Source organism: Molothrus ater, chromosome 5 (genome assembly GCF_012460135.2).
Source record: "Molothrus ater isolate BHLD 08-10-18 breed brown headed cowbird chromosome 5, BPBGC_Mater_1.1, whole genome shotgun sequence".
Classification (NCBI taxonomy): domain Eukaryota; kingdom Metazoa; phylum Chordata; class Aves; order Passeriformes; family Icteridae; genus Molothrus; species Molothrus ater.
Genome location: NC_050482.2, coordinates 70,292,460 through 70,307,967, shown reverse-complemented (window position 1 = coordinate 70,307,967; position 15,508 = coordinate 70,292,460). Strand labels below are relative to the sequence as shown.

Here is a 15,508-nt window from a genome sequence, read left to right as displayed (position 1 = left end):
TGCTGGATTGAAAGGACCATCCACCTGTGTATGTGCCAGTGTTTCTCTATTCAAGTAAACACTAACTTTTATTACTATGTTATATTATTGTAATACCTATACTACCTCTAATACTGCCAAAAGATAAAGGTATTATTTCCACATCAACAGAACTCTCACCACTATAGAGCTGCTCCACTGTGCTGTGCTTGCACAGCTTGCAACCACTTTTGATCCAGCAAGCACTGAGCCAGAATGCTATTTTTCTACTACCCACCAAGACCCAGCCCTTGTTACCTCTTTACCAGCTAAAAAAAGGATTTTTTGTCTTTAGCATGTGTTTTTCACAAAAAAATATATATTTGTACAACTTTCTAAAAGTTCAACAAACCATCAACTCCCAAAATCATCACTCAATTAGTTCTTTTTATCAAACACCAAAAGAACTACCAACAGCTTCTCCTAAAACATGAATTCCATAATAAAAAACCAAAACAAACCTGAAACAGAAAAAATCCTGAGTAGGAAAAAAAGGAATGAATATGAACAAATTTGTATTCAGCATTTAAAATTTTCAGTGGAGGTAATTTGTACTAGCTCTTGAAAGATAAACAAATGAAAAACAATAACTACTCCAGCACTGAGGCTTTGATCAAATTTACAAACAAATAATTTCCCATATATATGCTGCCAGCAGTTTATACCACTTAAAACCCACATGTTCCACTTCATAACACTTTTTTTTAAACTTCTTTTTACAATTTTTTCCCTTAACAGAAGGTTTTCCCTCAAGTAACAGCCAGCAGTGAACAGCAGCCAGGCAACACACTGCAGAGGTGAGATACCATTTTTGAAATGGTATTTCAAAAATTACTGTGCCTAAAATATTGGTGTGTTTTCAAGCTAAGAAATAAGGCAACCAAAATGAACACTAAGAGAGGGAAAGAGAAACTTGAAATTACAGGTGGATGATGGATAGGGATGGCTGAATAGTTTTTTCAAGAGCTGGGGCATCACTGGGTGGTTTAAGGCCTTGTTGAAGCCTGGATTGTTAATTCTGTTGGTAATTGTAATTATTGCCCTGTGTCTCCCTTGTCTGCTTGGGTTTTTGCACCAGGCCCTGCAAAAATCCTTGTCAGCTGTGTCTGTTGCTCAAATACAAAAAGGGGGAAGTATGGAGGGGGATTGACAACTGGCCTGCAAGCAAAGCTGAGCTGATAGAAGAAATAACAATTGATGATTTTTGAGTGTATCCATAGTAAGGAAGAAGACAAGGCCATCAGCATGGAAACAGATGAGAAAAGATAAATGAAAATTTTTGTAAGCTAGGCTATGTGCATAAGTAAATGTGTATACGTGCCTTATTAAATTTCTGTAAAACTTTTGCCAATTATATTGAGGCTAATTGCTTTGCACCAATGAATATAATAAGTTATTGTGATGCAGCTAATGACTAAAGATCACCCTTTGTTAAGCTAGAGAACATGCAGAAAAAAAACCTTTTTCTTTTTAGACCCTGATCAGAGACAGAGATGTACCTGAGATAACAAACTTTGCATTAGGGATTGTCTGAAAATGTGCATTGCCCCTCCTCTAAGTTGAGTTGGAAACATGCTGGTGACTTGCCTTAGAATGGACGGGATGGTTTATAGCAATAGAGAGGGGAAGGTAAATTGTTCAAAAAACAGCTCAATGTGGCACTCACTGGCTTACCTCAGCCACAAGTCTCTGCTTTGCCATCTGCAGTGACAAGCAGAAGAATTAGGACTTTTTGACATGCCACCTGAATGTTTCCATCTAAGCTCCATGTTTCTCTGAAAAGCTTTGGTGTTTTGATGAACATTAAAAAAAAAAAACAGGGAAAAATTCCTTGCTGCTTTGCATTACTCTGTCAGCCACCCACTATTGATGCAATATTGTGATAACTTATCTCTGAATGCCTTTACACAGGAATAAAGGCCTTTTGGAGCAAAAAATTCAGTTCTTGTAGCCTGATTTTTTTTCTGAAACAAAAAATAATGTGCTGAACTTTACCAAACAGTATTCTGTGTATTTGACAGACACCACAGAGAAAGCTAAAGGATAATTCAGCTGTCTTTTGACAGAGATGCCAATGGCTTGTATGACCCCTGGAAAGAATTTTACAGGTTTTAGATTCAGATGAAATCCTAATTCTTGCAGATTCACTGGTCACTTTATATTGTTTAATTCAAGGGTCCAATATCATCAGTTCCAACCAGGTGGGCTCTCTGCCAAGAAAACCCTGAAGAAGACAATGTGAGACAATGGTCCCTTGAATAATTCTTTGTTTAAAAGGAGGTTATTACAACATCACAAGAGTGTTGTTCAAGCAAAAGAGCCAAAACCAACCCATCTGACAGCTCTTTCTGTCCTCTCTCAAATGGTTTTTGATTTGGTTACCATCCAAATGACATCATTCTGATGACAGACTAATATACCATTGAGTATGGGTGAGCATTCTGAAAGCAATTAACATTCAGGGAAATATTTTCTAACAGCAAGGGCTTTATGAGTTTAATCCTGAAATATTCATCATCTGCAAACACCTAAAAAGACTGAATTATAGTAATCCTGCACTGTTATCCTGACAAGACCTTTTATCAATCCTTCCTGTCTCCTTCCCTAAAATATCACCTTTTATTCTAGTTTATTTATTTATTTATTTTAAAATGCGTTAATAATTATATTTGGGTTCACATTAGGGAATTCTTTTCTAAGAAAAATTACCCAAAACTGACGAAAAATTACAAAGTAATTTTCTGCTAAATCATGCCCTGATGCAACATATTCTACAATGTCTAATTCATGATTCTATTTCTTCTAATGTTTCAGTTATTTAGGCAAAGGTCCAAGGCCCAGTTTTCATGCTGGTGGAGAGTGATGACTAAACCTAGAAATATTAACCACAGAAAACATAACTGACAGCAACATTAAGCCTACCAATAACTCATTACATTGGATGTCCTGTAACCACTTGAAGCCTCGTTCTTTATTCATATTTTTCCTTGAAGTTGTCACTGCCAGTGTTCAGAAATAGGAATGATTTACAAAACTCCAGACTGTGTCCAACAGCCAAACTATAAATGAGTAGTCCAGCCATATCAGTCCAAGGAAATCTGGGGCCTGAACTGCATTTATTCAAGTCATGAGGCAAAAACTTTGTGTTCTAAGAAAAATGGATTGAAAACAATGCTCTAAAGTATCTCAAGACAAATTTTGTCAAAAACTGCTTCAAACAGCTACAGTTAAAACATGAAACTTGCTAAGCTGGAAAGAATCAAAGATCTATAAACAGACCAAGACTTATGAAATGCTTTACATAATGTGATGCAATTTTGAAACATCTGCAGACTCATTTTGAGTACAGTAATTGCCATTTCTAGCAAAACAAAAGTTTCAAATTGAAGAAAGAAATGTAATTGTTTTTTTCCAAATATTCCCAAAACATAAAGCCTGAAAGTGAAATCATGAAATGCAACTAAATTAAATTTTTTTTTAGATACAACATCTGAAAAATTTGTAGTGGGGCATCTTCTCCCAGTATTTCAACTGAGCACTGAGAATCAGGAACACCTGGGCTGCAGAGGCAGCATTTCACCAGTGACACACAGCACCAGCTGCTCAGCTGAGAGTCACAGGAGATTCTCCCCATGCTGTTCACTTTCTAACTGAGGCTTTGTCTCTTCAAAATCATTAGAATTTGGGAAATTTGCAGCATCCTTAAATTGCAGTTACTGTTATTTATGATTTGGACACCTCAGATCATTGAGGGTGGCCATTCAGTATTGGCCTAGCCTAATGAAAATTTTCATATAAAGAAACTACTTCTACGATTAGATTCAGGCATCTTTTTCTAGTAGCTTTTCACAGTACACAAAAAAAACCAAAATCAAAATAATTCCACAACCTTCAAGTTCATGACTGAAAATTACCCATGTGAAGTGACAGAGCTAGATGAATGCTTTCTCAAAATTTTTCCTGACTTATTACTACTCTGGTTTACATCCCCAAATGTCCCTCTGGGACAACAACGACTACATGAGGCATCTATCAGCAAAGATTTTGTCTCCCTGTTTTGCTTTTCAAAGAAGAACAATAAAATATTTTTAATGGGAAAATAAGGAAGAAAGGCAGAGATGAAAGCTGTGTGTGACACCTGCACAGCACCCTGCTCTGAGTCCCTCTCTGCCCACCCAGGGGAGTAACTGCAGCCCATCATGAGACATGAGAGCACCACAAGGCTCTGTGCAACCCTTCCTACAGGGCACATCCAAGGGACAAACCCATCCTTCATGTTCAGCTCCATTACTGAAGGGGTTAGCACAGATAGGACTTGAAGCTCGTGGGGAGTTTTCTGGCATAGCTGAAAAACCAGATTTGTCAGCTCCAGAATTTTTAACTGCAAAAGGAGCCAAATGCAAAATAAATCAGACAAGCTGTGTGTGCAAAAAAAATGTACTGAAAAACTTCTTCCTTAGTGCTACCTTATAAATCATGAAGCAGCTAAAAGAATTAAAGCTTTTCAGAACTCTGTCACCTTTTCCAGTTTATCTCTGCAATTCTAAATAGGTTCACTTGTTCACATACACAGTGGTGTGTTTTTTCATTACAGTAACATGCACTAATAACTGGTATTTACAGACTTTCTATGCTTCACTTGACAACGTTAATCCTCCTTGAATATGACTTTTGGCATGAAATTTCCCTTTTTCCAAAGGTGGGACACACACAGAATTATCTCTGTGTTCAGTAACTTATTTAGTGCTGCTGAATATTTGCCTGCACCAATAAAATTAATGATGCTTCACTCCACGCTCACATTGATGTATGATCACCAGGGTGCCTCACCGCTTCCCTTTCATTTGGAAGAAGACCCAGCAGTCCTCAATTTCTGGACATTCAGGAACACATTCACTCTACTAAGGATCATTAAAATAATTAAAAACAGATACATACACAACTATGTTATTTATGTCCTTTGTCAGTGATTCACCAGATTTTCTCATATTCGCTAAATTACAAAAAGGCTTAACTTTGTGCTTTATTAATTTTTAAACAGATTTCTTTTTTTAAAAATCTGGAATTTTCAACAGTGTGGAAAAACTAACTCCCTCTTTATACTTTAAATGTTAAAATGCCATACTTAGATTCTTTGTTAACCTTTCCTAGTCATGTTTTCAATTTGATTTTTTTAAAATTCTTTGGAATTTATCTTCATTTTCCTTTTTGTTACAATTTTGAAAGTTTAAAATGGGGTCTTGCCCCACAGTCCTCTAGTCCTCCAGCTGGCACCTCCTTTTATCAATTCCAGCTGAGGTCAAAGCCAGTCTACTCCTCTGTCTTTAGAGACAGCAAAAAGTGACCCTAAAATACTAAATACTTTTTACTAAATACTAATTTTTTTTCCTTAAGATCTAAAATGTATTTTAATTAAATGCAAGATATGGTTTTGTTGATTTCTATCTACCATTTTCTCACTAAGTCAGTAACTACTAAAGGTCAAACCCAACAGTTGTTACTTCTTCACAACAATCTCTTTATTCCATTTGACATCATCTTTTTCTAAAACTGGAGTCTGAGAAAATGGAAAGTCTGTAAATTAGGAAACAAAATAATTATCTGTGTGTTGTACAAGGCAATAACCCAAGGCCCACACAGCTAATAATGAGGCACTCAGCGCAGAAGTTGGCTGAATCATTATCTCACACAAATAATGCTCTAATGGTGTTATTTACCAGACCTTTAAGTAACTAAAGAACAAAGAAAAGTCTCCAAATGATTGGTGTTACATAAACAAGAATCATGATTTCAGAACTAGAATCCCAAGGTGTGATCTATGGCTGAGGTTCTCTGCAGTCCAAATCATAATGATCACATCAAGTTCTCCGAATTCCAATGAAATTCACAATCACCACTAAGGGGAATCAAAAATATCCTTGGGCTGGCTATTCCTACGCAGGTTCAAAGCTACACATATGATTAAATGTTTTTTTAATTCTGCTCAGTAAAAAGGACCAAATTAATACAAAAACAAGAACAGACATCTTTTGTGTTTACATTCATGTCATTTTAATGGGCTGGGGTTTTCAGCCTGCTCTGCACAGCTATTTGGGAAGTTCATTTCATAATTAGCAGACTCGATAACTTCTGACTGTCAGAGAAGGATACGATAATGCAGGAAGAAAAAGATCTGGAGGACGGTCATCTGTTTAATGTTCAGATAATTAAGAGTGTTGGAAAAATGAGTATCTGCTTGATTTATTCCTTCTTTTGAACACTTTAAGTAAATTATGGTTAACATAGACCAGTTCTGACAGTTAAAAATATATTTCCTTTCAGAAAATATGAGGCAATTGTTCCAGTGCTGGAGTTCTGAATGAAACAGTGGTAATGATTTTGGAGAAGAAGGTATTGGGGTAAAAACCTCCCAAAAGCAGAAAATGTAACTGGGGTCTTTTTAAACTTTTATACATTGCTGTTCTTTTTGCTTCTTATAGCTCTTTTTCTGTATATATAGAAAAAAAAAAATGTTCTGGCCATGAAATCAATAGTCTGATTCACATTGTTTCCAGTGTGTTGAATTCCACCAAGTTCCTTTTTAATCTCACATTCTTACTTTTCTACAAGAGGTGGACTTGGAAAAGTCAGAAGACTACTCCCTTTTCTCTTGTCAGTCAACCTGCAGTTCAGAAATGCCAACAACTGGGAAAGTTCTCCAAAGTGACTTAGAGGGCAAGCTACAAAAGAACATTCTGTCTTCAGCAATGTTTTCACCTGACTTTTACCTTTCCTTGAGCTAAGCAAACCAGATTGTTGGAATTTACAAACACTCCCACTCTTGCATGACGATGGTGCTGCTCCCCAGCACCACCTTCAAGCAGCTGCCACAGATCCTGGAGGACATTTCCCCCTGTTATTCAATCTTCCTGTGGAAGGCAACCATCTGTGAAACATTCTCCTGGCCACCTGCTGCCCCAGCCAGCTGTTCTGGCTCCATGCTGCAGCTGCCACCTGTGACAGCAGCTAAAAGCCAAAAACACTCAAGCAAGAGGGAAACCAGCTGGCAGGAAGCCAGGTGGATTAAAGCTCCAGCACAAAAGCTGACAAAAACCCACCTGTGGGTGAAACATCAGGTAGTAAAGAGAAAAGCACTGGCTTTCAGTGAGCAGAAGGGCCCAAAAGGGCTCAGCAGATTTCTTTCCCCTCAAGCAACTTTTTATGCTTTGCTAGAACCAGTAAAAAAATAACTTGACACCTTAGCTCCAGGGAATGGGGAAACTTGCTCCAGCCTTCATGCCTGCCAGGAGCTCTGGTGGGACTGGCATCAGAGAGAAAGTCTGAAAGGTATTGGGATAATTCTCCATGTCTCATAGACATTGGGAAGTCCTGAAATAAGACTAAAATGGGATTTAAGTGGTACACTACTCCTATTCAGGCACAGTATGCATAGGCAAATTTTGTCTCCTTGAGAGGGCATTCAATGAGAAGGTAAAACACTGATGGATGCAATGGCGCAGATTACTCAAGAATTTAGAGAATAGAAAAGACACAAATGATAAGAGAAAACCAAAACATTCAAACAGCGTGTAAGATCCTTCTCATTCTCAAAGGCAGAATTAATGAACAAATCTGCAACAGATAGAAGCAAAGAACAGACTGAAACTATCATGACTGACAACAGCTGAAGGTATGTCCCAAGAATGAAAATTCTCTCTGCTCTGTGCACCTTTGCCAGTTACTGCCCCATAATTTTTAAATAAAATCTTCAGACAAACTTATCACTGCTTGATGAAAAGAAATTAACAATTTACTATCCAACATTATTATTAAAAAAGTGATGAGATGGTACACTCTTGGTTGGTAGCTGATGAGATGGTACACTGTTGGTGGGGAGCTGCTTATCTCTGACCTGCATGGAAATTGAGTCAATTTTAAATAATTGATATCTTATTATAAACAGTATTTGTCACTAAAATAAGTTATAGTGTCAACAGTCACCACCTCTTCTAGTAATTTCTAAATTTACAATAGTAAATTACTATTTACTATTGTAAATTTAGAAATTACTGGAAAGTTATGGAAGTTCACATCAGTTGAATTTTCCCCAGTGGCTCTGAAACAACTTCAGCAGTTTTCTATATTGCATTAGCCTTCTTTTCCAAGTTTTATTTTGGGCAGGTACAGTGTGCACATTATTGTATTATTTAACAGTATTTGTATTGTAATGCCACTCATTACAATTAAAAATAAACAAAAAACTTGTTACTAAAGTTTTTTTTAGCAGTCTTTGCTTCTTGACAGCTAATTTGGTAATGAAACAGAACGTGACACTTGAGAATAAAATGTAACCTAATCACATCTCTTAAAAGAAGTTATCTGAGTGTACATGCACACATGTGCTCCGCACATTATTAAATCATTGAACTTCTAAAAGTCTCTTTAGAAATAAGTGGAAGAAAACCTCTGCTTTCCCTTACCTTTATAATGACTGAAATTCAATTTGTGAAGAAAATACTTTATTAATTATTTAAGACTTTATTAATAAAAGCCACAAAATTACTGGTAAACTTTGTAAGTAGAATTTATGGCTTGGGAAACTCTTTTAAAATACAGGAGCAGGAATATAAGTAATTACATGAATTCGGTAATATTAGGTAGAAAACAGTTTACAACTGAAGAACAGGGTGGAGCAGAGTAACCAAAAAACTGCTTAAGTGTAGATGGTGAATACAAGCCCCAGTTTTTAAGAGATGCCTGCCACATTTATGTTCTCAGTTTAGCTTGAAACATATGAACTAAACACCAAAATAAAAGAGGTACCCCAGCATGAACAGAACTACTATCAGCTGAAAGGCAGAGAATACAGTGAGAAATAACCTGCCTGATGTGGATGTAGTTACCCTATAAAGCTGTGTATAAAATAAATTTATTTCACCACTTTACATTGCACTGTGCCAGATAAACATTTATATTCATGACGGAATAACTGCTCTGTATTACCCAAGGTTATGATATTAGACAGTTTGGGCTAAATTCGGGGAAAAATAGGGATTTGCACTGGGAAGTAAAGAGGAAGAAGACTGCAGTAATTTCTCTTCTGAGAAGAAGAGAGGAGTTAAAGAAAACACAGGCAAACTAATGATGTTCCCCTGTCCACTGAACCCTGGATATAATTCCTAATTTTACAAGAAAACTACCAGCTCTGAGGGCATGTTTAAAACTCCAGACTAGATATTTTATATACAGTATGACTAAGTTTGATATTAGTAGAAATTGTTTCAGGGATATTTCAGGCACTGTTGAAAAATGGCTGGCTAAATGTGGTTCCTCTTTATTTGAAAGATATGCTCATTAAGCACATAATCCTACCCATTTCAGTAAAACAAACACATTAATAATTCTGTTTTATCCCTACTAACACTTCCAGAGACAATGCAGGTATGAAAGTATTATTTATGCTCTTCCCAACCCCACACTTCATCAACCAAATTAATATATCTCAAATTGTTTTCTTTCCTTTGCAGGGAGGAAAGCTTTGGTTTAAGAGATCTGAACCAGTTGAACTGTAAAAGAAAGCTCAGTTCATCCATCATTACTAAAGATGGAGGGGTTGGGGGGAAAAAAGAAAACACACAAGAGTTTGATTTTCAGATCACAGGGCAGATGTTGAACCATCAAAAAGCCACATTCTTTCTCAGAAAGCCTTGAGGTAACAGCAAAGCAAACAGAATAATTCAATAATACAATAAGAGGACCCCTTATGTTCGAGGTAGGTGGTGAATGGCAATTTCTGCTAGGCCTGGTACATCTCCATAATCATGAAAAGAAACTGTCGGAAACTCTACCATCACAAGTCAGACTGTTATAAAAATGGGTAAGACATACATTTTGACACACATGACAACTCTGACAACTTCAGGAGAGGTCAGGGGAATCACAAAAGCAGCTAGCCTCCTTTGAAAGTGAACCAATGCTTGCCAATTTTTATACAAGTTTCCCATATCCAGTGCTGAAAGGGAAGAGCAAAACTTAGCTTTTCTCTTGATTTTAAACCAAAAGAGGGTTTATCACCAATGGAATCATGGATAAATTTCATTATGACAGAAAATGACTGTAATGGCAAAAATTACTGTATTGGTCTTACCAGTAAAGCTGATGGGCTACTTGGATGCTCTGAAGAGAGCGATTCAGCAGGAGTTTCACCAGAGGGCTTTCAAGACTCCACTCAAACTTGAGCACCTTAACAGAAAAAATTATAGTAAAAATCAATTTTGTGCTGGCTTTGGTGTCTTTTCTTTGTAACAGAAAGCACCCAGTGCTTAGTTTGAACAAAGCAATCAATGGAGAGTTTGCTCTGGCAACACAATGAGCAGAGAAACTTCAGTTCCCAAGGATCTACCACCAGCTGTAAGACAGACAGACACCACCCTGGTTCTGTTAATTTCCATATAAATATGCAGCTCGTCTCCCCCCGCTTAAAACTATCACTGCTAAATTTAATTTTTTATCTGATTATCTGGTTTGGAAAATAAACTTATTTTAGGACAGAAGCTCAGGAAGGTGAAAGGTCACAGCAGTTTGTGAATGCTGTAAAGCTGTGAAGGTTCTGCTGCCTCACAGTAGTGGATTACATTATTAAATTCATAAATGCATAGAGAGATATCTATCTAGATAAGCAGATATCAAAAACACAGAAAGAACCTCCGAGAAACTCTGCAGTGTGGATAGTGGGTCATCCATATGCACAGTGTCACCAAGTGAGGGGATAAAGCTCCCAAAAGTTCCTGCTCAGTCCCAGCACAGAACCTATTCAATCACCAAGTGCTTTGGAAGCAGTGATGCCATAACTTGTAAAATATTAATTTCCAGTGAAATGCAGTGTACATCTCTAAAGAGACAATTGCACACCAAATGTCCACTTCACTCTGTGTTGACAGTGGTTTGCTCAGTATATGTGGTATTAAAAACCCAGTGATTAAAAACTCAGATATTAAAAATTTCGTAGCAACAGCATTTCCTTCCTTGACTGAAATGAAGCCCTTTCACTTGAGCAGAATTTCTCTTGTTCAGATGCACTTTTTGCTTTTCTTGGTTACTTGAAAACACATTCATTTGCTATCTATAGAAGCCCAATCAGAATGCCAAAACAATTCCTTGCTCCTAAGCTGGAAACTCTCCCTCAGCCCTGTTTTTAACAACTCATTGCATCAGTGGCATTGACAAGACTTATTTGTTCCTCTTACAATGTCTTAACCAACCTGAAAGCATCAAAAATATTTAATGAAGTTATTGATCTGGACTGAAGGCTTCCTTGGCTATCAATTTCCTCCTTACCTGAACCAGCTGTGGGAGGTATTCTAACAATTCATCATTTGATACATTTTCTATTTGTTGGACTGCTGCCCTGCGAATATCTTGATCTGCAAAACTGGAGAAAAAACAAATAGGCATCATTAAGAGCTGCCAGACCACTGCAACTCTCCCGAGCTCTCACTGATATAAAATGTTAGAAAAACTGATTTTCACTCAAAATGGAACAGGAAAAAAATCCTTAAATTTGCTTTATTGTACCAAGAAGCACACCACAGATGACTTAATTGGATTGACTGTTACAGTGTCACACAGGGAAAAAAAAAACAAACCAAAAAGCTGATCTTCAAACAACTATTTGAATTTGAAATAGCATGTATTGTAATTTCCCAGAAAATAAAGCAAATTACAGATCTCTTGCTGCTCTTTCTTACCTGAAATAGGAAATTTCTGAGCCATGTGAACTTTCAACAGTCACTTGAAGACTTCATATGTTCTGAGCAACAATACAAAAGCCTTAAATTTCCATTACAAAAAGGATTCATTTCAGATAATTTATTCCCAAATATGTTTTCTGTCATAACACAATCAAAAATACTTTTTAAACAAAAGCAATTTTAAAATTGAAAACAGGGGCTGGGTATTTTTAGGATTTTATTATGTGAAATTTGGTAAAAAAATTAACACCTTCCTGAGAAAGGCTCCAAGTCTATGAAGCTGACATTTCTGATGAGAAAATGTTTGAGAATTCAGCATAAGCCACATTCTCAACTAACTCTGGCTGAAACCAGGGTGGCTGTAGCCTGGTATAGATTTTGTGATGGAGCTCTCATCATAAAAATGATAAAAGAGGAAAACACAGTGTGGCAGCAGTGATAATGCAGAAAAAGAAGGCTGGGTAATATAGATGGGAAAAACATTTTCCTTTGAAAGAGAGTGAAATTTTGGTGTAACCTGATTGATCGAAACTGACTCTTAACAGAACATTTTCTCTCTTCTAAGAGGAAAGGATAGAAAGTATACAGTATCTCTTTTAATATTTGAAAGCCAAAAGATAATCTTTAAAGGACTTATTTTGAAAATATAAAAGTAATTTCTATCTTTTCACGTTTTCCAATTTTGACATTAATCATTAAAGTTTGGGCTCAATGATCTGAAGAAGTCTTTTCCAACCTCAATGATTCTATGATTTTGTACATAGGGAATTTCACATCCACAGGAGTTGCCTAGATTGGTTCAAATTTGGCTGATTTGCTGTTGCTCTGCTTTAACAAGGAAAGGAACAGATGTGCTCTTCCATGTGTGTCTGCTACCTGGTGTCACCCTTTTTTGTGTTCCAGTACCTGCCTGATGGCCATTGCCACCCAAAGAATATTTCCCGTCTTCTGAAGCAAACTGGAAATGTTCCTGGAGACCTTTCAGTTACCAGGGGTTCAAGAGGGTCAACTCTGCCTGAGGGGCAGAAATGTCTTCAAACAGCACCACAGTGAACTGGACATTGCTCAGAAAAGCTGGTGGGCTTTGATCCAGTTCCCTGAGGGTGAGCACCTGCCCCACAAAAAGCAGAGAATCTCTACCCTATGAACTGATATGGCCATTAGGAGAGATCTCCGATTTGGCAGTCTAGGCACACAAAAAAAAAGAAAAAATGAAGACTAAAGGACAAGGGTTATCCTGTCAATTCACCCTGAGGAAAGTACTTTGAAATCAGATCCTTCATGCACGGCAGGAGATGTCACAGGCCAACAGTGTCACTGCTTCAAGAGCTCAGCACAAAACCACACTGCTCTCTGCCCACTATCCCACCCAGCACCTTTTGCCAATAATATAGAAATAAAATCTGAAGTGAAACGGAGGAAGGCAGTATCACATTTGCAGCTATGACTGCTTGCTGCTATCAAGATAAAAAGAGAAGAAATTGTAAAGCTTGGTGCTCAGCAGTATTATGGCACCTGCTGCTTGAATCTTGAGCTTCTAAGTTCTATAAAACCAGCTGAAGCAGAGCAGTATGTACACTTTGATCAGAGAATTAAATAGAGGCCATCTAATAAAAATGGGGATATTTTGATTAGAAAAAAAAAACAACAGGTGGCAAGTTGGACTCAAAAAAATTAGTTTTCAACCATTTACACTTTTCAACCATTTACACAACCATTTCAACTTGTAACACTTTCCAGCACCCTTTAGCAATGTGACTCAGGTCTGGTTTTACTATTTTGTTTGTCTGTTATGGCACATATTTAATGATGTTTCTAAAATGGTTTATAATGATGTTTCTAAAATGGTTTATAATTCTTTGTATAATGCCAAGAGGGCCTTGATGGGGAGAGGAGGAACACATCATAAATAAATTATCATCCTAGGTCCAAATTAGATCTTTGCAAGGCTTATTTTTATAACTTATTTATTCTAGACAACCTATTAGGAATGAGAAGTTGTTACTTTAATATTCACATAGCTATTTAGAACAAAACATATTTGAAGGAGGCCTATATATTAAACAAAATAATTCCTTCTGTATCATCCTATTTTCTAATTATGCAATTGCTCCAAAGGTTTGTGTGCCAAGCATGTGCAGATAATATGGAAATGAGTCTTTCCCTTCCCCTTCTTGCCTAGTTCAACAGGCTACTGAACAGTGAAATACACTCTAAACAGGCACAAGGCCAGGCAGAAAAATGTTTTTACTTAGTTACAGCTTGCCCTTACCAGCAGCCAAGATCTCAACTCATGCAATGCTATGAGGACAGAAACTCCTATTTTTTTTCCAGCTAGACAAAGAACAAGAAAATTATTTTAATCCCAAACTTTCCAGAAAATTCAGCAGCTAACATTTGATTTATTTAGAATTGATTTGATGTAAGTTAAAACCAGGGCTATGCTAAGTCACCAGAAGCAGTGCCAGGAGATGTGATTAGGGCACGACAAGTGCTGTGGTGAAATACCGTCAGGGTGGTTTGCTTCAGGAAACATGGCTCTTGTCATTCTTCTTCAATGAGATTTTGGTAATTTTGGTGACTAAATTGTTTCCTTCAGCTTGTAAATCTTGAGGTCAGCCCGAGGCTTAGCTCAATCTTTTGAACAGAATGGACAATTAGCCTATTTTTTCAACTACCTGACAATTTGTTAATCCCTAGATGCAATACCCATTGCTTTTTCTGAATTTCAGTGTTGTTCAGGGCCACAGGTACAAGTGCAATATTGAATTTGTATTTAAATATTGTACACAGGCACAATATTTAATTCTATTTGTTTTCCCCCTTACATTTGTATTTGAGCAAACATTTAACAGCCTCAGAAACATTGGAGTTACAGGAAACTCTAATGAACTCCACTAGTATTACATGGTGCTATGCTATTCACACTTGCATACACCAGTTTATTTGCTAGAAGCCAATAAAAGGGGATGGTTTAGAAGCAAATCTGAGTAAAAAAAAATCCTTTCACATGCCTGGAAACTGTGCCATCTTGTAGTCTGGTACTTCATTAGGGCTGGAAGGGTTTTTTTCCAGTGAATAATCTTGAAAATGTTTGAGTTGCATCAAATCTGATTTTAGTAATCCATAAATTAGTCTTGATTAGAGGACAAAATTAATTGGTTTTTGACTCTAACTCAATGCAAGAGAAATCACTTCAGGCCTAAGAAAAAGAGCTTTATATTTTGGATATTAGAGGAGAGCTGATTTCCAGGGCTTTCTGCAATAAGCATGCAATTATTTATTTACACATGCTGAAAATTTTGAAAGCAGAGAAGTGAAACAACTCTACCACAACAAATTCAATATTCCAGTCTTTAAGGGGACATTCCTCAGAAATAGGAGCTCATCTTTAGCACAGTCTGTCTACATCAGATCAATTTTTGGAAGGATTTGAAGTGACAGAATTCCTGACATGTGGCCTCTGACTGTGGCTTCAGACAGGCGGGACCTTCAAGGACTCTGCTTCCTAACTGCTTTATGGTTGTCACCAAAATATCTGGGAATTTAGCTAAAAAAAAAACCAGCTTAAAATGAAATCTTTTAAAAATGCTTGTAAGATTCTTTTATTGCGTAGTTTCAAAATGGTAACTGTCATCCAGGTTTAAGTTTCCACTCACTTATAGTTGTTTGGTTTTTTTTCCCTTCAAGAAGCAACTTATTGGTTAATAAATACTCCATTGAATAGAACCACATTGTTGTGGTTCTGGTCTCTGTGACTA

The 15,508-nt window shown here is 36.9% G+C and overlaps 1 protein-coding gene across 1 annotated transcript in view; it reads right to left on the bottom strand.

The window, feature by feature from the left end:
• PIK3C2G (phosphatidylinositol-4-phosphate 3-kinase catalytic subunit type 2 gamma) overlaps positions 1-15,508 on the bottom strand; it is a 190,033-nt gene that overhangs the window by 96,581 nt on the left and 77,944 nt on the right. Inside the window, exons 16-17 of the mRNA XM_036401795.2 lie at positions 11,335-11,428; positions 10,145-10,239 (exon numbers count right to left, since the gene is read on the bottom strand). Coding sequence (XP_036257688.1) covers positions 10,145-10,239; positions 11,335-11,428 — 189 coding nt within the window. The remainder of the gene's footprint in view (positions 1-10,144; positions 10,240-11,334; positions 11,429-15,508) is intronic.